This window comes from Balearica regulorum, chromosome 12, assembly GCF_011004875.1.
Source record: "Balearica regulorum gibbericeps isolate bBalReg1 chromosome 12, bBalReg1.pri, whole genome shotgun sequence".
NCBI lineage: Eukaryota > Metazoa > Chordata > Aves > Gruiformes > Gruidae > Balearica > Balearica regulorum.
In genome coordinates, this window is record NC_046195.1 from 22,118,501 (window position 1) to 22,141,584 (window position 23,084).

At 59.9% G+C, this 23,084-nt stretch overlaps 2 protein-coding genes across 3 annotated transcripts in view; both read left to right on the forward strand.

Annotated features, from left to right (window-relative positions):
• The window catches only part of MAP2K5 (mitogen-activated protein kinase kinase 5), a 139,241-nt gene extending 132,501 nt beyond the window's left edge, over positions 1-6,740 (forward strand). For both annotated transcript variants that reach the window (XM_075764126.1, XM_075764127.1), the window contains one exon: positions 5,176-6,740. In XM_075764126.1, coding sequence (XP_075620241.1) covers positions 5,176-5,280 — 105 coding nt within the window. In that variant the 3' untranslated portion in view covers positions 5,281-6,740. The remainder of the gene's footprint in view (positions 1-5,175) is intronic.
• Positions 6,741-14,433: 7,693 nt separating this feature from the next.
• SKOR1 (SKI family transcriptional corepressor 1) lies at positions 14,434-19,876 on the forward strand. The gene is made up of 9 exons (XM_075764123.1): positions 14,434-14,719; positions 15,617-17,610; positions 17,707-17,803; positions 18,189-18,296; positions 18,434-18,505; positions 18,738-18,812; positions 18,893-18,967; positions 19,360-19,425; positions 19,559-19,876. Exons 2-9 carry the CDS (start codon positions 15,634-15,636, stop codon positions 19,654-19,656), a joined length of 2,568 nt encoding a protein of 855 aa, XP_075620238.1. The 5' UTR covers positions 14,434-14,719; positions 15,617-15,633; the 3' UTR covers positions 19,657-19,876.
• The last annotated feature ends 3,208 nt before the right edge of the window (positions 19,877-23,084 follow it).

Sequence of the window (23,084 nt, forward strand, 5' to 3'; positions counted from 1 at the left end):
GAAGCAGTTGCTAAGAGCAGAGGAGACTGCTGCTGGTGCAGCCGCAGTGGCTGAAGACTTTAGAGGAAATCTTAAATGTTTTCCTGGGACCACAAGTCCCTCTCACATAGTCCGTACTGCATTTTCACTTCCAGTGTTGCAGCGAGGAGGCCGAGGGCCAGTTTGATGGACTCACGCATTGTCCACAATTCTGTGTTGCTCTTTGATGTACGTTTTTATTGCAGTTGCAGGTGTGACTGCAGCAGGCAAGGTGCTGCTGAACGAGGTGTGCTCTAGCGAGGTCAGGTATTAGAAGCGGCAAAGTGGTTTTGGTGTCGACTTCAGCGCAGGCCATCCGTGGACATTGTACATCCTTGTGCCGTTGTGACCTCCTTGCTCTCGGTGCCTCACCTGAACGTGCCACGGGCTGCGCACCACGATTTGCAAAGACAGGTCCCACTGACACTAGGCTTAGCTTTGGTGGAGATCTCTGTTTTCCTGTTCCCTATTAAAAAAGAAACAAAACAGAAAACCAACCACCAGATTCTGAAAAACAGGTTCTGGTAGCAACATCTCTTCAGCCTGAGAAAAATCCTCCCTAGATCAATAATAGTCTAAACCCCAGGAAAATCTAAACATTAGTTTCAAGTTAAACTTACTCCTAGGGAGAAAAGTCAGTGTGTAAAACCCCTGGCTGCAGTGGAGTAACCTCACAAAACAAAGCAAACGGTGCAGCGTGGCTAGCTGACGTTTTCAACCTTGCATGGCCTGCCGTTTCCCTTTGCATGTTGTGAGTAGCTTCAATGCAAGGATGGACTGGGTGCGAGATGTCTTCCTCTGCGGGGAGTCTCTCCATCGTAACGGGGATTCATGGGAGAAGCGGACTGGCTTTAATAGCTGGGTTTTAATTGCCCCAATGCATCTGCTCTTCCGTGGCTGTGTTTTTCCCTAGTTCTCACTAGTGTCCTTGATTGTTGTTTTGTTTAAGAGGCAAACCACCTACTTCTAGGCTATCTTCCTTATAATAAGCATTTACCTTACTCTTGCACCTTTTGCACCCAAAAATACTGAAGTGCTGGGCAAAGCACACTTGCACTGATTCTCACAGCACTCTCATGAGAGAGCAGGATCATTTATTCCCTTTTTAACCATGAGGCTGAGGGAGATTAAGCAGCTTTGTGAAGGTCACGCTGGAAAGTATGTGACACCCCGGGGATAAACTCCAGGACTCCTGCCTTTGGGTTCCCGATCGTGCCCTCTCTTGAATTGTTTTCATAGGTAGGAACCAAGTAAAACCAGGAATATTTCAGATTGAATTTGTTTAGTACAATGGTGAAACCCAAACATATGTGGGATGTCTGGAGTAGGAGATTAGAAAAAGAAGGTGCAGTCTTTCTTTAGTGTTGTTCCTGATGTTAGACATTCAAGACCAAAGCTAAAGATTTCTAGTAGCCAGGTGTTGGAAGGAAAAAGACATTGTCCATATGCTCAGTGCCGCAAGCATCTGTGTACTTAAATGCATCATTTTAAGATCATCCATCTTCTCTTGGTAGCATTGAACTGTCTGCTGCCGTCCTCAAAGCTTGAATGGACTCTGGTACCTCTGGATATGTTGTTCTTCCTTGGAGGACCATTTTCCAAGCAGGAAGTGGGTGTGAGTGCACACACATTTACCTGGATGGGAAATTCAGAGCTCTCTGGCAAGCTTAAAGTTGCTGTCTACAGCTAAGAATGGCTGAAAGGAAGCAATTTGCTTAAAAAAAAAAATTGAATATTGGGGGAAAACATCTATTTCTGTAGCAGTTGCAGAGAGCAAACTCAGGTCGATTGCAATGGCTGGTAGCAGCTGCCCACAATTTCAAAGGCCTGGAGATAAAATTAAGGACTTGCAGCTCGAGCGTGGTGGGAAGCACTGACAAATCCAAGGAGGGGAAAGCAAGTGGTTTGAACTGACTTTGCTTTGGAAACCTGTAATCACACGAGAGTCACGCTGCAGCCTCCAGTTTGCAGGGGTCGGGTGATCTTGTATCTGCAGACTTTGGCATCTCGGTGGTTGTTTTCTGTGGGATGTGCATGTCCACGCGTATGTGGGCTCTCACACAAAAGGAGCTTTACGTAGAAAAACTCATGAGCTGTCTTCAGACCGCAACCGTGCCAGGTTTGTTGTAGCTTCACCCTAGTCACTGCGGTGTCTTTTAGGTTCAGTAGACTTTTGGCGTGAGGTGTTTTTTTTTCCCCCTCCTATTTCAAATTTGAGTTACAGACTGAGCAGGCTGAAGCTTTCCATGGGGGAAAAAGCAGGGCAGCCAGCGGGTGAGAGCCTGCAGTGCGAATGTAAGGTGTTCCCAAAGGCTGTCTGTTGTGTGCAGCCAGGAAAGAAAGAAATCCAAGAAGGAGCGGAGGTCACCAGCCTGACCTGATACTGGAGAGGAAACCCAGGAGTGCAGCGTCTCCCTGTCCAAGCTGAAATGCCGACTGTTGCTGTGATGGACATTGCAGGGCCAGAGAGGAAACGTGCTGGGTACGACCGGTCCTGGTGCATCTTGCACACCCAGTCACCAGCACCGTGCTCTGCCTGTGGTGTAGTTCTTGCACTAGCAGATTGTAACAGACCTCTCTACATCACGGGGTTTAGTCTCACGGTTGTGCCAGCAGCTGTTAAAATTATTCATATACTCACTGATGATCAGCAGTGAGGTTTGTTGGGAGGTGACTGGGGTATAGTTGTTTAAATTAAATTATCTCCTCTCCACCCAGGTCTGGCCCTGCTTATAGTGCGGTTCGCAGCATGAACCTGTGCAGTCTCTCACACTCTGATGAATGGATGGGGAAAAGCTTCATTTAAGTAGTTCCAAAGTAAAATCTGTTTCATAGCTGAGAGATTAAGCCACTAAATGTCCCAACTGGTGTAGCTGTGTCTCCTACCACCTCCCAGCTCTTTATGAGCTTATAGGCAAACTTGTTTCTCCTTTTTTCCCTCTTTCGGCGTCTCTCCCTCACCTTTTTTTAACCATATCCTTTCCTCTTAAGATACCTTTTGTCTCAAGTCCATGGGCTGTACCACCTCCACTCTCTGCTCCATGTGTGCAGGCTTGGGTCGCGATGACTTTTGCATTGCCCCTTCCTTGCGTTGCCCCTTCCTTGCATCGCCTTTCCCAAAAGCCTGCGGAGGAGCAGCCAGCGTCCCACAGATGCACGCGCAGAGAGGGAAAGCTGCTGTCCCACCAAGTCCTGGGGTTGTGGCAGGCAGGAGCTCGTGCTGCAAAGAAACTTGAGCCCAGGGCTGTTAGGTGGCTTTCAGGGCACCTCAAGCCAGTGTGGCAAAATAAAACACTTGGCACATTTGTAGCTCTTCATGGCAAAGTCTGCGTGTCGTGTTCTCCTCGTGGTGGACCTCTTGCTCAACTGAGTCGTTCCACCAGCGTATTCCTTCCGTCTTTCCTCTCTGAGGTTAACTGGGAAAGCAACTGAGCTAGTCCCAATAAGATCTGAAGACGGAGTCTCCACATCTCAGACTTCTCCCTAAAAAGTTTTAGCTGAGATTTCCAGCCATCCCAAAGAGTTGAAGCAACAACATCTCACGCTTCCTCCATAATTCTTGTAGATGATGGCATATTTTATTCCTGTGGCTCCTGTGTTTGCTGGCCCTGGCCCGCAGAGTGTTTTATTGCTCGGAGCTGATACCGTGAGGATTTATTGTGCTCTATTTAGCCCGGTGCGGCTTCATTGCTCCGCTCGGTACCATCCTAACCCAGCAGACCACCAGGCTTCCCGGGCCCCGCGTCAGACCCGCGCTCGCTCCCCGTGTGCCGATTGCCGTCGTTCAGCGCTGCGGCTGGCGTCGGGCTGCGCGCGCCGGTAATTCCCACATGTACGTCACCCTGCCCGAAGGCTCCCCGGCAGATTTACTCTGATTACTTTCAGGCATTGTTTGCAAGAGCTATGAAGTTTAGTGTTGCAAAAACTGAGCTGCTTTTGAGTGATTTGGAGTATGGGTTTTCATCATCTGTGATGGTTTCTCCTGGCGATTGCTTTCTTTCAGTCATTTATGTAATTGCGGTACTCGGTTTCCTGTGGATTTTTATACTTCATTTGAGATTCATCTGAAGATGGCATGTTCCCATCTCTAGGAATGTGGCCAGATTGAGACATGAGCTGCCTAAGCTGGCTGCTGAAATTGCAGTCCATATTTTTGTTTCGTCCTGAGATGCTGTTCTGATTTTCCGAGGTATCTAAGACACAGTCTTCCAGTGCCTGCAGTAGCCGTATAATTCATGGCCGAGAATATTTTATAGTATCCCTCTTTGCATCATACTTAATTCCTGCAGTAGCTTCTCACGAAGACCTGTTTCAGTTATACTTAGATGATATTTTCATTTCTGTATCAACTGATCGCTCCAAATGACATGGACTAGCATGTATGTGCATGAACAAACCCCTCTCCTTATGGATGCTGTGAGTGCTGCAGAGCCTGGCGCCTGGTCCTGCTGCATCTGCAGGCACAGAGCTCAATGACCGAGGAACAAAAGGAATTTAACACTTGCAGGGATATTGTTTTTTTCCTAGGTAATTTGTAGAACCGTCCATTTAAGGGATGCCTGTACACAGGGTAAGGCGTAAGGTTTCCACGGATAAAAGTCAAGGACACAAATATAAGACTGCCCTTCCGCTTTTCTTTTGACAAAGGAGAGCATTAGGTTAATACACGTGAAAGAGGTGTACGAGGGGGCTAGTGGAGAGAGAAACTTTAAAATTAACGGATCACAGACCTTTACAAGCAGACTAGTATATTAGTGGTTTTGTCAGAGTATCTTTTTACTGAAACATCATTCAGAAGTCGAGCAGCCTGGCAGGCCATACTAGGAAGGAGCTGGTTCAAAACACAATGAGCTAACCAAACATTTAAAAAAAAAAATTTAAAAAATCAGTATTTTCGAGGAGTGCTAGGCTAAGGCCTCAGTAAGGAGCCTGGGTTCCCGCAGCCCTCCCTTCTCCGTACGAACAGTGTATGTGGGTAACATGGATCCAAGAGGAAGTTCACTGGTTTGAATCACTGCTTTATTGCACATTTATGATTGTAACCACAGGACGTTCCGATGTATTTTTTCCAAATTTTTTTATAAAAACAAACCCTTTTGGGTTTTCACAGGAAGGGTTGTGTTTATCTTGGCTAACTCTGCCTGTCCTGCTTTCCAGGGCCACCCATTCATCGTGCAGTACAACGATGGGAATGCAGAAGTGGTGTCCATGTGGGTGTGCAGGATGCTCGAGGAGCGGCGATCGACCCAAGGACCGCAGTGAGCTGGACTGGCTCACAGCACAGCGCAAGACAACAGCTCACCCTGGCCTAGCAGCACCAGCCCCGCGCTTCGGACTCTCAGTCTATCTGGATCATATTTTACTAAAAATATTTTCTAGAAGCATCAACAGAATCTTTCAGGATATTTGTTGCTGCCTTTTCCTCATCACCACATTAAGGAATTTTCTTCCCACATTTCTTTTGTTGCTGAGCAATTTAATGTCCTCAGATTATCTCCAGTTAAACTGTACACAGCCTTAAAGCAAGTATTTTATATCTATATTTTTTTTTATTGAATGTATTGTATATTTCCTGGCTCCAGAGTATTTTTTAACTGTTAGTCTTTTGCTATTGTACAAATGACATGCTGAGTGTTCAGAGGATTTCGTAAGGAGTTGTTGGCTGTCTTTGAGTGCAGACATCCGCAAAATACTGGTTTTAAATGTAAAGCAAAAGCAAGCAAACGAACAAACAAAAAAAGAAGTATCTGGGCTTGCCCATCCTGCGAGGAGGCGAGGGATTGCCCTTCCAGAGTAAAAGCATGTCAGGTAGATGAGCATCACACTATCAAATGACCGGCGGTGCCTTTCTGCTCCGGGGTGCTTGCTGCTGTGGCTCGGGTTTTTGGGGGGGGCCAAGCAAAAAAGCAACACGCTGGTGTGTGCAAAGAGCACCCTGCAACTGCTCAGGCACCGCAGGCTGGTCCGTAAGTGCAGAAGGGTTTTGCTGAGGTGGAAAGAGGTGAGGTGAAAGAGAGCAGCGCTTTCCTAACCAGGGAGCGGAGGTGCTGCTGGGTGAGCACCAGAGCTGGCAGCCCCAGCACCACGCACGGCCGAGATGGGCCGAGAAGGGAGAGCGGCCGTGGGCACGGGGAGTTTGCGGACAGCAGCAGCACAGAGGGCGTGAGGTTCTGCCCGTGCCGCATGAGGAGGCTGAGGGCCACGGCACGGGCTTGCACAGCGTCCCATGAGCTTGCGGGGGAAGAGAGCTTGCGCAGAGGGGCTCAAGCCGTGCTGTGCCACGTGCCCTCGTGGCCAGAGAGCAGGCTGCAGGGTTCTACTTATTGTCACAGCAGTTCATGGCTTGCGTGGAAGCGTCTTGCCTTTCTCAGCTCTACCGTGATCTCTTATTTTCTTGCATCGGAGTCGCTGCACGATGGGTGCAGCTGGGTCAAGCAAAGGCTCCCAGGTTTGCTGTTACCAAAAAGGAAAGAACAATTGCGATGTCTTTCTGTTTCTTACTCCTGTGTGCGTTTTCACAACAGACTGACACACATTTAATCAGTCCTTGTGTTAAGATGCTTATTAAAAAAGCACAGAAGAGAGGAGGACCATGAAAGATGGGGCTGAGTTTTAGGTTAACGAATTGAGCACTGATGTGACGTGGGCAAGGAAGGAGGTTGGGGCTTTTGTTTGCTTGTTTTTGCATTAGAAATAAACTTTTGCTAAAAAAAAAAAAAAAAGCTCAGGTAGTTTATTATATACCAGCAGCTTAAAAAACCCCATGTGGTGAAAAATTCCTCCTGAAGCACTGCAAATCCGAAATGTTAGTTTGGAAGCAGCCTGGAAAAGACTTTGTTTCCTTCCTTGGAGGGATCGTTTGTCTTCTTTTGAAGTATAGAGGTTGCAGGCATGAACTTATAGACTAAAGTTTGTCTTAATTGCTCTGATGTCACAACCTCCCTGGCAGATAACAGTACAATGAATGAGTCAACGGCCCCGTACCTTCAGGTCCTTTTTCTAAAGTGAGACAAATTTCTTCCCTGTGCGCCAACCAGACTATAGGCAGCTCTTCCATTTATTTATCTCTAACAGTTTGCATTAGCTTTCTCTGGATAAAAAGTCTCTCCCTCGGATTTAGTTAAAAAGTCAGTAAAACCAAGGCTTTTCCTCTCGCTTTCCCTGGCAGGGAGGTCGGGAGGGGAAGACGTCACCCTGAAAATCTGTGCGGGATGCCAGCTGATGGAAACGTGAAAAATCTCCCGGCTAACGGGCTGACAGTGTTATAATTCACTGGCATGCGTATTAACCTTGCTGTCTTCATCAGTATACTTAATCAATCCAGCAATCATGGGGGAGGTTTGGGGCCTCTGTCATCTTTCCTTCCCCAAGTCCTTGAATTCGGTGCAGCTGGGGGATGGGAGGAGGACGAGCGGCTGGGGGTCTGCTCGGCGGCACCGCTTCCACCCTGCCCCACGTTAACGCCGTTTTGGGGGGGGGATTATGGCTGGATGGAGAGCGGAGCGGGCAGGTTGGGGAAAACCTGGCTTCAGCACGGCCAGCCTTGCTGCCGCCCCGAGTGTCGAGCGGCACTGAGGTGGGGTCACCCCAAACTACCGTGGACGTGGTGGATCCCCATGGGAGGTCTGGGCCCCACAGCCCAGTCTGCGTTCCTGCATGGGGGCTACTGGGGTCCCCACACACAGCACCTTCCTCTCCCCTTCCAACCCACGACCTGGCCCTGCTTTGCACGCGTGTGTGTGCAAACCCCTGGTGCCCACAGAGCCCAATTCAAGCAATTCTGCCCAGTTCCCACCACCACCCATCAGCACCAAGGGGCAACAGTAAGAGGAAGAGGGGGAGGCAATAAATTGGGCCAGGGTTGGGCAGGTTTAGCTGCACTGGGTACCCCCACCCATGGCAAGCAGGTCCCCGGTAGGGCTCCTCTCCCTGCGGCGAGTGCGTGCCGTCCCTGTCTGTGCCATGCAGGGCAGCGGGAGCTGGGGTGAGCCTGGCGTGGGGCACCCCGATGCGGTGCAGGGTCCCCCCAAACCCGGCTGAAGGGATCCCCTGGGGCGCAGCGCTGTGAGCAGCATGATGAAGCGGGGCTGCTGTGCTGCCGTGCTGCGTTTGGGCTTAGGAAATCCTGTGTGTGCGCAGAGGTGACTTTGAGATGGCCAAGACACGTGAAACGTGCCGCTGCGAGCCCAGCCTCGGGCTCTGCCTCCAGCCTTGTGCGTAACGTCATCCTGGCCCCAAAACCCACCCCGGGGATGGGAAACGAACGGGCAGGGAGATTTTCCCAGCTGCCAGGCAGGGCTGGAAGCACTGGGTGCTGCGGAGGGGCTCAGCAGTGCTGCTCTCCGTGCAGGCAGGAGGTGCGCTGGAGCCCGGGCTGCCTGGGGACGTTGTCCCTCTCCTCCTTCCTGCCGCAACTTTTTGGAATCTGAATCAGGGCATTTCTCAGCTAAAAAGCTTGCAGAAAATGCAGTGATATTCTACCCTACAGCTGAGTCCTGCTCAGAAGATGGCGTGGTGAGGGTGCATAACGAACACGTTCATTCCGCAGTGGATGCTACAGATGCACTGAGTGACCCCCCCCATCCTCCCCCAGTCCCACTCCTCGCCCTACCAGTTCATTTAGGGACTCCACCAGCAGCCCCACACCAGTCTCTGTCTCCTCTCCCTGTAACCTCTGTCATGGTGGTACCGATAGACCCAGTCTCCTATGGGAATGTGTATGCAGGGCTCTGGGAAAAACTGGGTATGTCCCATCTGTACCAAAACTTCCGATGTTTTCCGCTTTTCCCTGCCTGTGATCCTTGCCAGGCCGAGCTCATCCTGTGAGACGAGCCCTTAAATGCAGCACAGAATTGGAAAATATTTTCTTTCTTGTATCCCATAGCCAAATACATCCTGCTGTCAGCTTTCCAAAGGCAAAGCGTCAGTCTTTGTTTTCCGAGTAACAGCCTGAAAAGCTCTGTGTGTGTGTGTGTGTGTGTGTGTGTGTGTGTCTGTCCACACTCATACATCTGGCAAAGAAACCAGAAACGAGGGATTGCGGCGGGCTGGGGCTGCGAGGGCTCCCCGACCCGTCCCTCTCCCTGGGCATCTGTCGAGCAGGGACGGCAGCGGCCGGCGATGGGCTAACATTAATAACTGAGCAATCAGTAGAAACAGCTTTTCGGAGCTTCAGCTGATCCCTTTGACATCCGAGAGCATAAGCAAACCGGAGGATTGACTCTGGGAGTGGTGTATGTGTTTTCCTGTCTCGCGGAGCTTTGTGGTCCTGCAGGGAAAGTTTACCTGGAGGCATCAATGGAAAAGGGACGGACCGGAGGGACCCTCTGCCTCTCTGATGCAGGGAGCATGTGGGCAACCTCTGAAGTAAAACCTGGGAATTTGGGTCTTAGCTGGAAAAAAAAAAAAAAAAATCCCTAATCTTGCAGGGAGCAAAATCCCCTGACGGAGCGCAAAGGCTCTGGGAGCCCGTGGCAGAAACCGCTGTCGGTGACAGAGGGACTCTGGCTGCGGGTGGGGAGGGGGCAATGCTGGCGGGACAGACACACGGCTCGCTCGGCTTTCTGGCTCCAGCCGTGTTCCCTCTGCCTGGCGCTGCCTCTGGGCAGGACAGCCCCATGGGAAATACACCTGGGACCCCCCCAGGGAGCCTGCAGCCTCAGCTGGCGAGGAAGAGGAGGGAGGAGGCAGGTCAGGGGGCTGCAAGAGCTGAGATGCCCCAAGCCAGTGCTCCGTTCAGTGCAGAGAGGAGCCGTCGGTGGCTGCTGCACTGCTCCCCGCAGCGCAGGGGTCCAGGGCACACGGAAACACCCTCGGCCTCTTCGGGCAGTGAACGGGAGCCGCAAATCCTTCGCCTTCGCTGGGGTTTGAAGCAGGCGGCCCCCGCGCTGCTCCCTGCGAAGGACTTGGAGGCTGCTCAGCCTCTTGGGAACAAAGCATCTTTGTGCAGAGGCTCTTCCTCCTGCTCCCATTAAGACGTGCAACCGGCAGAGATAAACACGTAAGAGACCCACCACCACCCGCGGGAGACCCGTCCTCGCTCAGCTGCCAGGAGCCGACCCGCGCAGGGCTCAGCACACCGGTGGGGCTGAGTTATACACCTGACAGGTGACCCCAGCGCTTTGAGAGCTGCAGAAGCACCAGCTCTGGCCTCTCAGCCCCTCGGGAGGGGGCTCAGGAGACCCTCTTCAGCCATGTGAGGTTACCTGTGGGTGACTCCTGCCCCACGCAGCCCAGTTCCTGCCCCACTGCTGTCCTGGGGCAGCCCCCAGTGCTACAGCTCGGTGGGCACCATGACCCTGTGGTAGGAGCCAGGTCCTGGGGGGCAGAGGGGGGTCTCCAGCGGGGAGGGGGAGCCAGGGCCCATTGCATGACAGTGATGGCCTGAGCTACAGCAGGTATTTTAGGATAACTTGTCTTCAACCTTCCCTGGGGGATCCCTCAGGCTGGGGGGGCTCACAGGCACCGTGGGGTACAAATCCGGAGGGATGTGGAGACTGTCCCCTGAACTTGCTGGTCTCATCCTGCTCACCCCAGCTCACCAGTACTGCTGCCTGGCCTGGTCTGGGAAAGGTTAATGGGGAAAAAAAAAAAAACAACCTCTCAAAAATCTCTAACTATATTCAAGTATTGTGGTCACATAGAATAAAATGAAGGTGGTGCTTTAAGAAAAGCAAAGCTCAGAGGTCTGTGCCTTTCCCTGCGGGAAGCTGCAGCGGGAGCGCTGCGGTGCGGCTGCCGAGGAGCTGTGCTGACCCGGGGCTGCTTTACCTTCAGTAAAGGGTATGGCCATAAACTACAAGTGTGCACTAAGGACAGGATTTATAGATTAAGCCTTACCGGCTACTGGAGTGGCTGCTGTTTCGCCGGTACCCCACTGCGGCTGCTCTCGCTGCCGAGTCCTGCAGTGAAAGTTCAAGGTTTATAAGTAGCCGGTCAGCCCGGGAGATGTTTAATGGCAAATGGATGTCTGGGGCTTTTACAGGCAGGAGGAGGAAAAACTTCTCTGCAGCTGAGACAGAGCTGCCAGCCGGGCCCCGTGCGCAGGTGAGTGCAGCTCCGTCCTGGAGGGCCGCGGTGCCCGGCTGTTGGCAGCATGGCACGGCCTGGCAGGGCGAAGGCAGAGTTAATTGCTGCCCTCGGCTCATCCCGCTCCATCTCCGGGAAGGCGCTGGTTTAACCTAATCAATAAAGCCATGTCTATCGATCGTGCACGTTGCGTTCCTCTGCAGCCCTGCCGCCCCGCAGCCGCTCCGGCCGAGGGAAATTAGGCAGATTTAGAGCTGGCAGGGACGGTGCGGGGAGGGCTTGGGTGGCCGGAAAGGTGAGGGGCAGCACTGCCGGGGGGGGTAGGGGGTCAGGGGACAAGGAGGTGACAGCAGCTGGGGGGGGCTGGACAGTGGGGGGGACCTGAGGCACATCAAGTGGGTGCATGTTGGGGAGGGCCAGGGCATGTTTTGGGGGACCGAGGGTGCACTGCGGGGCACAGTGGGACTGCCGGAGTGCACAGAAGGGGGGGACATGGCGGGAGAGCCAGGGTGCATAGGGGAGGGGGGGTGCATGGCCGGAGAGCTGGGGTGCACAGATGGGGCGGGGGGGGTGCACGGTGGGAGAGCCGGGGTGCACAGAGGGGCTGTAGCAGGGTGGGGGACACACATGCACAGCCAGGGCACTTGCAAGGGGTCCCGGGGGTTCGCACGGCAGGAGCCCCGGGGGGGTCCCGATCCTCCCCCCCTCCTCGTCGTGTCGCTGCCCGTCCCTGCCCGTCCCTGCCTGTCCCTGCCCGGCCCTGCCCGTCCCTGCCCGCCCTCCGCGGGTGCTCAACACGCCGGGTCAGGCGGAGTGTGCCCGGCCTGCAGAGAGCCGCCGCCCGCTCCCTTTGTCAATGTCCAGTAATTAAAATGTCACCGTTTAATTTTCAGGCCTCTCGGAGCAATCTTTTCCTAATAAAGAGTCTAATCGAAACGCTCCTTCCCCCCCGCCTCCCCGGGAAGGGCCGCGGAAGAGGCTGTAAAGGCGCAGAGCCGCTGCGGATCGATAGAGAGAAGCCCGGATTGATCGGCCTCTAAAATTAAATTTATTGGGGTCATGGTTTTATATGGTGCTGATACAACTGTTAAATGGGGAACATTCATTTCCAATAGGAGGCGTTTATTAAACTTCCACTGAATTAGACCGCCGTGATTTATGTGGCAATCTCGGCACAGCCCTCCAGGAGAGAGGGGCCTTTCGCCGCCGTCCCCGCGTGATTATTTATTTATACACCCGTGACACGGCTTCCTAAGTTTTAACCTAAATTATCCGCCGGCCTCGCCTGCCAGCGGCACCGGCCCGGAGGTGGGGGGGGGCCCCGCTGGGGGGGGTCCCGTCGGGGCGCACCGCCCTGCCCTGCCCGCTGCCTCCCCGGCGGCCGGGGGTCTCCTCCGCGCCCCTCCGCGCCCCTTCCGCGGCCGCGCACCCCGACCCCACTCGACGGCCCCCGGGGGGGCGCCCGGGGCGGCGGTGGAGCCCGCGAACGTCCCGGCTCTCGCGTGCGGCGATCGTTGAGCGTTAATTAGAAATTCATTACAATTAAAAGCCGCGCGCACACGCCTTAATTACATCTGATTTTTAATTCCGAATCCGTGTTTACACAGTAAGCGAGACGTACCTCCTGATTATCCCCAATACTCTTTATACTGTACTAATTATGTAAATTAAACCTAATTAACTGACAAAAACTGCAGTCAATTCAACTGTTAAAAGATACGTCGGCTGCGAGGAGCGGGGCGCCGGCGGGGAGAGCGGCCGGAGCGGCGGGGGCCGGAGCGGCGGGGGCCGGAGCGGGTCCCCACCTCGGGGCTCCCGGTTGCCGCCCCGCCGTCGGGGCGAGCCGCGGGCCAGCGCCGCCGCTCCGGGCTCCGAAGGAGCTCTGCGGGCACCGGGGCAGCCGCACGGCCCGGGCAAGGACAAGGCGGAGGGGGCCGGGGCAGAGCCGCATCCTCCCGGAGCCCCCCCCCCCCCTTTCACACCACCCCCCCCCGACGTGTCGCCGCAGGAGCGGCCCCGGGAAGGGGGGTACCGGCTCGGTTCGCGTTGCCGTTCGCTCCCGGTGCCTCGTAGCCCGGCGTGGCCTCGCAGACGGTTCCGCAGCCACTGCGGGTATTTAACGGCGCGGGATCACCCGAAACCCGGCGGCGAGAGGGGCAGCGGGGCTCGGCCCAGCGCGGGCGGGTCTCGCCGCGCTCCTGCGTCCGCCTAGCCGGAGGATGGCGGGTGGCAGGATAAATAATTAAAAGGCGAAGAATAATTACCGGCTCGGGTTGCGATCATTGCGGGAAGGCCGCGCCGCAAGGCCCGGCCGGCAGCACCCGGTCCGCGTCCCCCACGACGGGACGTCCTGGGGGGGGGGGAGCCGTGGCCGTCGTCCCGCGTGGGAGCGTGAACCGGGGCTGGTTCAACCGCGGCGGCGCGGGGAGCGCGGGGGCGATGGGTGGCTCCGCACCTGCGTTTCGCTCCGCGCCGGCTCCGCCGCATCCTCCCGGCGCCGCTGGTGATGGCGAGGAAGGGGGGGGGGGGGGGCACACAAAAGTGATAGCTGGGGGCGATCCGCGCCGTTATTAACTTCTGTTTGATCAGTGTAATTGCGCCGATCGCGGCCGGACGCGATGATTAATTACAGTTTAATTAACGTGGCCGTGACGAGCGCTGCATGCGGGAACCCAACCAGGGCAGGGACGCGGCTACGGGCCCCCGCCACGCCGGTAGGACCGGCGGCCATCGGATCGGGAGGGCCCCCGCGCTCCGGTGGCCGCCGGTCCTGCCGGCGTGGAGTGGGCTCCCGTGGGGAACGAAAAAACACGGGCGTGCCCTCCCGCGCCCTCGCCTCCCGGCGATTTCGTTGCCGCCCCGATGTCCCCCCCTCACCGCCGGTGCCGCTCCCGCACCCGCGCCCCGCCGGCCGAGCGCGCATCCCGGGGAGGGGGAGGGATGCGCGATAGCAGCGCATCCCCGATTTCGATGGGGTCCCTCCGCCACCTCCCCCGGGGTCCTCTTTTCGTTGCCGCCCGCTCCCCACGCGAACTTTCAACGAGCATTGCTTCCCCCCGGGGATGCCCGCACCACGGGAAGTGGGGGCCGGGGCGGGGAGGGGGGGCGTGCGCGGAGAGGCGCGGAGCGGCGCGGAGCCCCGCGCAGGTGCGGCCCGGGGCTGATCCCCGCTCTTACCTCGGGCAGCCCGGGCGGGTCCCCGCTCGGTGGCGGCCCCCCACGCCCCCCCACCCCCCCTCCCCGTTCCGCCGTGCCTTAAAGCCGCGCCGTGATTGACTGGAGCGCATCGGTGATTGACGGCCGCGGGGTCCCGGAGGCAGTTAATGTAAATATGCTGGTGCTAAGTGGGTGTGTCTTCCCGTTATTTTAGCTGTCACCGGATCAATGTGCAGCGTCTCCAAGTACGGATCCGGATCCTCCCTCGGTGGCGCGGCTGGTCACTCGCTCTTGTTGCATCTCGCCCGGGCGGACGCGGCGGCGGCGGCGGGGCGGGCGGCGGCCCCGAGGCGTCGGTGAAGGGCGCGTCGCTGCCCGCCCGCCCCGCGCCCCGGCGGCTGCCCGCGGTAAAGAGCTCGGTGGGGACGGGCCCCCCCGGCTGATGGCGGCCCCGGCGCCGGGCTGCGGCCCCTAGCCCCGAGGAGAGCCTGCACGTCCAGCCGGGCTCCGCGGAGCGGTAAGTGGGAGCGGGCGGCCGATGGAGGGGATGGGGGGGGGGGGAGTGTCGGGGCGCGTTTTCGGGAGACGCTCCCCGTTATTTTGTGTAATTACCACGGAAGCGGCTTACCGCCGTGAGCCCTCCCCGCTAAGCCAATTTGCCTGGCTCGCTGCTGCCCTTCTGCTGCTACGTGCTGCGGGGTCCTGCCCGCCCCGGCCCCTAATCCGCCCGCTCCTAATCGCCTGCCGGAGACACGACAAAGGGGCTCCCGGCCAGCCGCGCCCGCCGCCTCGCTCCGCCCGCCAGCGGGCACCGAGCGGCAAGTTTCGGCCCGGCCGGCCCGGCCCGGGGCTCGCCCCCCCCCCCCCCGCCCGGCCCCCCCGCCCCGGCCCCGCCGCCTGCGGGACGCGCCGGTCGCATCCTCCGGCGCGTTTCGTTGGAGCCTGCCCGGGGCTCGCCGCAACGGACGGCCCGGCACGGCTCGGCGAGCCGGCACAAAGGGAAAGGACGCGGCACCTCCCGGGGCCCCGGGGCGAGGAGGGTGCTCCCCACCGGGACGCCCTTGCCCCGGGCGGCCGCTGCCGCCGGGCTCCCGGGGCCGCCCGGCTGCGGCTCCGCGCCCGGCGGCGGATGCGGCGGGGCTCGGTACCGGCGGCCGCGGCGCGGGGGATGCGCTACGGCCCCGCCAGACCTCTCCGGCCGGCCTGTCCGCGGTGGGGAGGCTCCTGCGGCAGCGCCCCGGGGGGGGGGGAGCTCCGGGCCGAGACCGGCAGCGCCGAGCAGGGCCCAGCCGGGCCGGGGAGCGGGGCTCCGGGAGCGGCGGGCCGGGCGCGGCGGCGGCAGCGGCGGCGGGCGGCAGCGGCGGGGCCCCGGGAGCGCTTCTAACCCGCGCTTTTCCCCGATTTTGTTTTGCAGGGGCGTTTTGGGGGGGAATGGAGGCGATCGCCAGTCAGATGGGAAATGGGAGAGATGCAAGCTCCTCCCCAAATTCAAAGCAAGAGCTGCAGCCGTACCAGGGCTCCAATACCCTCAAGCCCAACCAAGTGGGTGAGACCTCTCTGTACGGCGTGCCCATCGTGTCCCTGGTCATCGACGGGCAGGAGCGGCTGTGCCTGGCGCAAATCTCCAACACGCTGCTCAAGAACTACAGCTACAATGAGATCCACAACCGGCGGGTGGCCCTGGGCATCACCTGCGTGCAGTGCACGCCGGTGCAGCTGGAGATCCTGCGGCGGGCCGGGGCCATGCCCATCTCCTCCCGCCGCTGCGGCATGATCACCAAGCGGGAGGCGGAGCGGCTCTGCAAGTCCTTCCTGGGCGAGCACAAGCCGCCCAAGCTGCCCGAGAACTTCGCCTTCGACGTGGTGCACGAGTGCGCCTGGGGCTCCCGGGGCAGCTTCATCCCGGCCCGCTACAACAGCTCCCGCGCCAAGTGCATCAAGTGCAGCTACTGCAGCATGTACTTCTCCCCCAACAAGTTCATCTTCCACTCCCACCGCACCCCGGACTCCAAGTACACCCAGCCCGATGCCGCCAACTTCAACTCCTGGCGCCGTCACCTCAAGCTCAGCGACAAGACGGCCACGGAGGAGCTGTCGCACGCCTGGGAGGATGTCAAGGCCATGTTCAACGGCGGCACCCGCAAGCGGACCTTCTCCCTGCAAGGGGCGGCCGCCGGCGGGCCCGGCGCCGGCTCCCCGGCCGCCAAGGCCGCGTTGCACCCGCCGCCGCCCGCCGGCCCCGAGCTGGCCCCGGCGCACAAGAGCCTGCGCTGCAGCGGGCAGGAGCCGGCGGGCGAACGCGGGGCGCTGGGGCTGCCGGCGGCGCACGGCGGGGCGGCGGGAGCGCACGGCGGGGCGGGCGCGGTGCGCAGCTACCCGGTGATCCCGGTGCCCAGCAAGGGCTTCGGGATGCTGCAGAAGCTGCCGCCGCCGCTCTTCCCCCACCCCTACGGCTTCCCCGCCGCCGCTTTCGGACTCTGCCCCAAGAAGCAGGAGGACGCGCTGGGCGGCGCGGGCGGCGGCGAGGCGGGCAAGGGCGGCGCGCTGCCCCCCGGCATGTTTTGGGGGCCTCCGCACCCCCACCCGCACCAACCGGCCCAGCCGCCCCACCAGCCCGGCGCCGCCAAGGACACCGGCGTCTACCCCTCCTTCCCCGTCTTCTGGCCGGCCGCCGGCAGCCTGCCCGTGCCGCCCTACCCGGCGCAGAGCCAGGCCAAGGCGGCGGCCACGGCCGTGGTGGTGGCGGCGGCGGCGGCGGCGGCGGCGGCGGCGGCCGAACCGCCGGGCTTGTCGGGCCGGCACGGCGAGCTGGAGGGCTCGGAGCCGTCGGGCAGCGGGAGGAGCAGCGCTACCCCCCAGGAGGGCGCCGGGGCGGAGGGCGAGCGCTGCCCCAGCGCGCTGTCGCGGGCGGCGGGCGAGGAGGAGCGCTCCGGGGACGAGGCGCTGCTCCCCCCGCTGCCCCTGCCCAGGAAGGGCAGCTACCTCTCCGCCTTCCGCCCGGTGGTGAAGGACGCCGAGAGCATCGCCAAGCTCTACGGCACCCGGGAGGCGTACGGCGGCGCGGCCCCCCGCGGCCCCGGCTACCTCTCCCCGGACTTCCTCAGCGAGGGCAGCTCCAGCTACCGCTCGCTCTCCCCCGGGGGGGACACGGCCGAGGAGCCCGAGGTGGACGTGGAGTCCAACCGCTTCCCGGAGGACGAGGAGGACGACGCCGCAGCCGCCGCCGCCCTCCCCGAGGAACGGGAGCCGCCGCCGCCCCGGCTGCTGGCCGGTACCGAGGAGCCGCCGCCGCCGCCGCCCGCCGGGGCCGACGGGCCCGAGGAGAAGGCGAGCGAGCCGGCGGCGGAGGAGGGCGGCCAGCCGCCCGACGGCAGCCCCGAGCGGAGCAGCAGCAGGGGCGCCTACGAGGTGCGGGGCCGGCGGGGAGAGCTCTGCCCTCGGGGGGTCCCCGCGGGGCCGGGCCCGGGCCCCCCCCCCCCGCCGCCCTGACTCGCTCTTTTGTAGGTGTACGCGCCGGACAGGGGGGAGCACCTGCAGCCGCTGAAACCCGCCGCCTCCCTGGGAGCCCCGGCCGCGTACCTGTGCACCCCCGAGGCTAAGGGTAAATCGGGCCGGGGGGGGGCGGGAGGCCGGTGCGCATCGGGGGTGCGGCCCCGGGCGTCGCCCCCGCCGGGTGTTCAGCCCCGGGGGGGCTCCCGGGCCGCCGCTTTCGTTTGGGGGCTTTCGGGAGAAAAGCGAATGTAAACGGTTTCCGGACGGGGGACGGGGCCGGCCGCCCCCCACCCCCCCCCGCCCCGGGCCCGGGGATGCCGCGGTCGGCCGGCGGGGCAAAGCTCCTGCCAGCAAGCTACTTTCCAACAGCAAAGCGATTAGGGTGTCCGCTAAGAAGGTTTTAACGAGGGCTTTGTCCGTAATTATGTAATTAAGGATATATCAGGACCATACTTTCATTGCTTATGGTTGAAAATCGGTTTATTATCTTTAAGAGCAAGATAAAGAAGACAATCACTCCGCGGCAGAGGATTTAGAGACCAGAAAATCCTATCAGGACCAAAGGAATGTCTCGCATCCCAGCCCTGTAAATACCGACAGAGGTAAGCGCCGGCCCGCGCTCCGCCGCGGCCCCTACGCGGGGGCGATGCGCGGCCCCTACGCGGGGGCGATGCGCGGTCGGCGGAGCCCCCCTCGGCGGGGCTGACGGCCCCCTGCTCTCCTCTCCCCCCCCCCGCAGGAGAGGACGGCCTCGGCATGGATGTCCCCGGGACGCAGCTGGTGGAAAAAGACATCGAAAATTTGGCCCGAGGTGAGGCGGGGGGCTGCGGGGGTCGGCGCCCCGCTGGGGAGGGGAGGGGAGGGAGGGGGGGGGGCTGGCGGGACCCCCCGGCCTTGTCCCCGCGGCTCGAGGTATTTGTGTTTTCCGCAGGAGTGATTAACTCCTGTGATTAATGTAACGTAATGCGATTAGCGCCGCGCTGAGCCGCCTCCATATGGAAAAGTGCGGGCTCCCCTCAACCCCGCCGTGTATTTTTAAACAGACGAGTTGCAAAAACTGGTCCTGGAGCAAATGGAGCTGAGGAAAAAGCTGGAGAGGGACTTCCAGAGCCTGAAAGGTACCGGCGATCCCGCGCCCTGCCCCGGCCGGGGAGCGCACCCTGCGCCGGGGAGCGGTGCTGAGCCCCTGCCCCCGCAGATAACTTCCAGGACCAGATGAAGCGGGAGCTGGCGTACCGGGAGGAGATGGTGCAGCAGCTGCAGATCGTCCGAGGTACGGCCCGGCCGGCCATCCGGCAGTTATTACTTTTATCTCCTTTTTGTCTCTCTCCCCTTTTTTTTTTTTTTTTTTTAATCGATATCCTTTCGTGGACTCTGCTTACCCTGGAGATCGCGAGCCGCCCCGCAAACGGCTGCGAGGCATCATTACACGGGAGCGAACGAACCTTCCCTCTCGCAGCAATTTCCACTCGGGCTAAATTAATAAACCGAGGCGTAAAATTACCTGGGAAGCAATGCCCGACTTTGTGCGCATCCCTCCCCCCATCCCGCTCTGCGGACGAGCGCGATGCCCCTCGGCCCAGCGCATCCCCGACGGGGCGGCCGCGCTCTGGGGGGGTGTCCGTGTCCCCCCCGGCGCGTTGTGATGCTCTCCCCCCATCCCAGATACGCTGTGCAACGAGCTGGACCAGGAGAGGAAAGCGCGCTACGCCATCCAGCAGAAGTTGAAAGGTACCGGGGCGGGGGGGGGGCGGGGGGGGGGGGGCACAGACGTCTAAGGGGGGGGGGGCGACATCCCCCCCTCTCCCTTCCCCGCGTGGGGAGCTCTGGGGGAGCCGGGGATGACGGTTCCGTCGCTTTGCAGAGGCCCACGACGCGCTCCATCACTTCTCCTGCAAAATGCTGACCCCGCGGCACTGCACGGGGAACTGCTCCTTCAAGCCGCCGCTGCTGCCCCAGTGAGCCCCCCCCCCCCCTCCGGACTCCCCCTTCCCCCGAAGCCATGCGGGCAGAGCCCACACAAGCCATTTCCACGAGGAGACACTTGTACATAGAGGACTCGGAGCCCGGCTTTCCTCGGACTGGCAATACGGCGGGGAGCGGCCCCGGGCCGGCCGGAGGGGGAGCCGGCCCCCCCCCACCCCCCCGCGCCCCCCCCGGAGCCCCCGGCTCCGCCTCTCCCCCTCCCTCCCTGTGTGTCCGCTTCTTCAACCCTTGTCCAGACTGGAAACAAAAGTGGCTATGTGCAATGGATATAAATGTACTGTGATTCTCTTGGTACAGTATTTGTTGGATTTTTATTTATTTATGATGTATATTCATATCCCCCCCCCCGTGCCCCCCCCTCCCTCACCACCCCTTTGGAAATCTATGGATGTAACAGCACTTTAACGGGCGGTCCGCGACTCCGGAGGCAGAACAACGCTCGCCCGCTCTGGGGAGAGACCCCTCTGTACGTGACTTTGGTTCTTTAATAAAAACCGACTTTAAGAAGCCGCCTGGTCCGTGGGGCTGTCCGGGGGGGGGGGGGGGGGGTCCCCCCTCCGGGCACGCCGCGGGAGGGGCTCGCACGGCCCCGACGGCCGCTCCGGGGCTCGGCTCAGCGCTGCCCCCCCCCGGCTCCCCTGCGAAGGTCCCGGTCCTCGGTCCCCGGTCCCCGGTCCCCGTTCCTCCTCCGCGCCGCAGCCGGGAGCTCATTAGTGCCCATTTATATGCTCGTTTCACACATGAAAGTATTACATTAATGAGCTCTGAGAGCGGGTGTGGAGGTGCTCGCACACCTATTAGCCCTAAATACCTGTTTTCAGCTCAGGATTTAACCTAGCGCGACATCTCGGCGGGCTGGGACCGGGGCCGGCGGCGGGGGGGGGGGGGGGGGTACACCTTGCACCCGGGTCCTGGGGGGCTCCGGGGGGGGGCAGACGCCCGGCGCACCGGGGCTGGCCGGGGGACACACGACCTTGCACCGCGGTCCTGCGGGGGCCGAGACCGGGGGGGGGGGATGCTCCTTGCACCGCTGCGCAGCAGGGCTGCGGCTATGGGGAGGGGGGAGGGGGATGCACCCGGGGGGGGCTGCGCGTTGCCCATCTCGGCGCTGCCCGCGGGGTTCCTGCGGTGTGAACCGGCCCCCGGAGTTCCGCAGCGCGGATCTGTCGTAATTAGTTTCTGGGACTCATTAGGCGGAGCAGCGGCGGTTCCACGGCCTGGGTCGCCACCGCGTGGGCGCAGCCGGCGGTGCAGCCTCCCCCGGCGGGCAGCGACGCTCGGTGCCCCGGTCCGGTACCCCGCCGCCCCCCTACCCCCCCCCCCCCCCCCCGTGCACGGCTGCCGGGCCCGATCCGGGGGCACCCCGCGGGGCTGCTTTGCAAAGGGACCCCCCGCTCCCCGGGTCCTCCTGCACGGCCGCATCCCGCCAGCACAGCGGGGCCCGTTCCTGCCCCGCAGCACCCCCCCCCCCCCGACACGCAGCCCTGCTCCGAGCTGCACCCAGGCCAGGGGTCTCCAGAGGGGGTTCCCAGCCTGGATCCCCCAGTGGGTCTCAAAGCCTGTGGTTTTTATTAGGCTTTATCCCCCTCAGCAGTTCAGCATGGCGTTTCCCCTCGGCAGGGATGGGGCAGGAAGCGCCTGGCCTTGGGATGAGCTGTGCTGGAGCAGGAGCAGCATCCCCCATCACCTGTGGGTTCATCTGAGATCATCTGGGGCAGGTGGACACGGCTGGCTGGGCTGATTCATGGGGCTGATGGTTACAAAATCCTTGGGGTGAAAGCGCAGCCGACTTCCTTAGGCTCTCCTTGTTTCTCAGAGCATCAGGCAAAGCTCTTGCGGCTTGTCTAGGGACACACATCCTCCTGTGCTGTGTGAGCTGCAGCATGCCTCTGCAATAAGTGACCCTGAGCAGGAGCAGTGGGGCTGAGGTTGCTGGCGGCATCTCTCATGCAGGTAAGCCTGTGGGAAGGGGGATCATCTCGCTGGAACATGGGAGAGATGTGGAGACCAGGGACACAACAGCGAAGAGGTGAATAAAAAGGGACAGTCAGGCTCTGCAAGCTGGGAGGTGGGTGGCTTCTGGGAAAGAAATAGTTGGGCCTCTTTGGAGCTTGTAGGGGAGCAGCTGAGACACCTTCCCTCCCCTGCGTGCTTTCCTCTCCGGCTGGGCCGTTGCTGGCACCTCGGGGGCTGGAGGTGGCAGAGGGTGCCCCCGCGGAGAACACGGAGCAGCCTGACCCGTGTGCCTGCCCGCTGGCACGGCGGCGGGGAGCGTGCGGTGCTGCGGGCACTGCTGCACCTCGGGGGGACTCTGGCTCCTGACCCCAGCTCCGGCCCCGCAGCCGGGCTCGGGTGCGCTGTGCGTTCCCAGCTCCTGCTTTCCTCCTGTTGGGCTGCCGGAGCCGTGCTCTCCCCAGCAGCTCTCTGGCCCGTGAGCTTCTCCGGCATCCACCTGCCCGGGCACACCCTGCGCGGTGGCGGTGCTTACCAATGCCGGTGCAAAAATGAACTATTAAGTTGTATTAATATTTTCACACTACTTAGCTCTCATTAAAATGTACTTTGCTGAATTTAATATGCGACTTCAAATGACACAACGTATTAAGTGCTTAATATACTAGAAATTATGAAACTATTATAGTCTAAGTAATATGAAATAATTAGAGTGAATTAAACTTCACCAGCAGAATGAGGGAAAGGCTTCAAATTTTTTCTTTTGTGGGTTTTTTTTTTTTCTTCTCAGTCTTAAAATAGTTGACTGCAGTAATAGCCCCTGAAAATAAACAACCAGAGTTAGGATTTTTAAATAATTAAAGCAGGAAAAAGCCTGGAGTGTCTGTATTTGAGCCTGTGATGAATTCTGAATTGGGGGAAGCAGAAGGTCTGTTTGCTGTAGCTGATGGAGTTGTTCTTTCAGGCCAGTGGCAGAGCAGCTCCGAGGAGCTGATCACCAGACCTCCAGCCTTGCCAAGGCTTCTCCCCATATGCTATTTTCCTCTTGTACACAAGGCTGTTTATTTGGAGGCAAGCAGACGTGATGGCTCCCAGAGACGGAGCGGTGTCTGCTCTGGGTTTCGCTGCCGCGCTGCCTCTGGGCTGACAGTCCCCTTGGCAGAGCAGCTCCCCTCTTAACGGGGGTGCAAACACCAGAGACACCCCCCCCCCCCCGCATTAAAATCCCAGCGACTGGACGGAGCCTGGCCTCTCGCTTCGAGCCATCGCGCTCAAGTTGGGGTTGAATTGCAGGTGCTTTTCTCGCAGGACAGGGATCGCCCCGGAGCGTGGGTGGACGCGGGGCTGGTAGACGCTCTCCGGCGGGTCCGCAGCAGCGATGCAAAGGGCCTGACCCGTCAGCTGCCAGGGCTGGGCAGGGTATTTGCACCGGGACGGGAATGCGCACACGG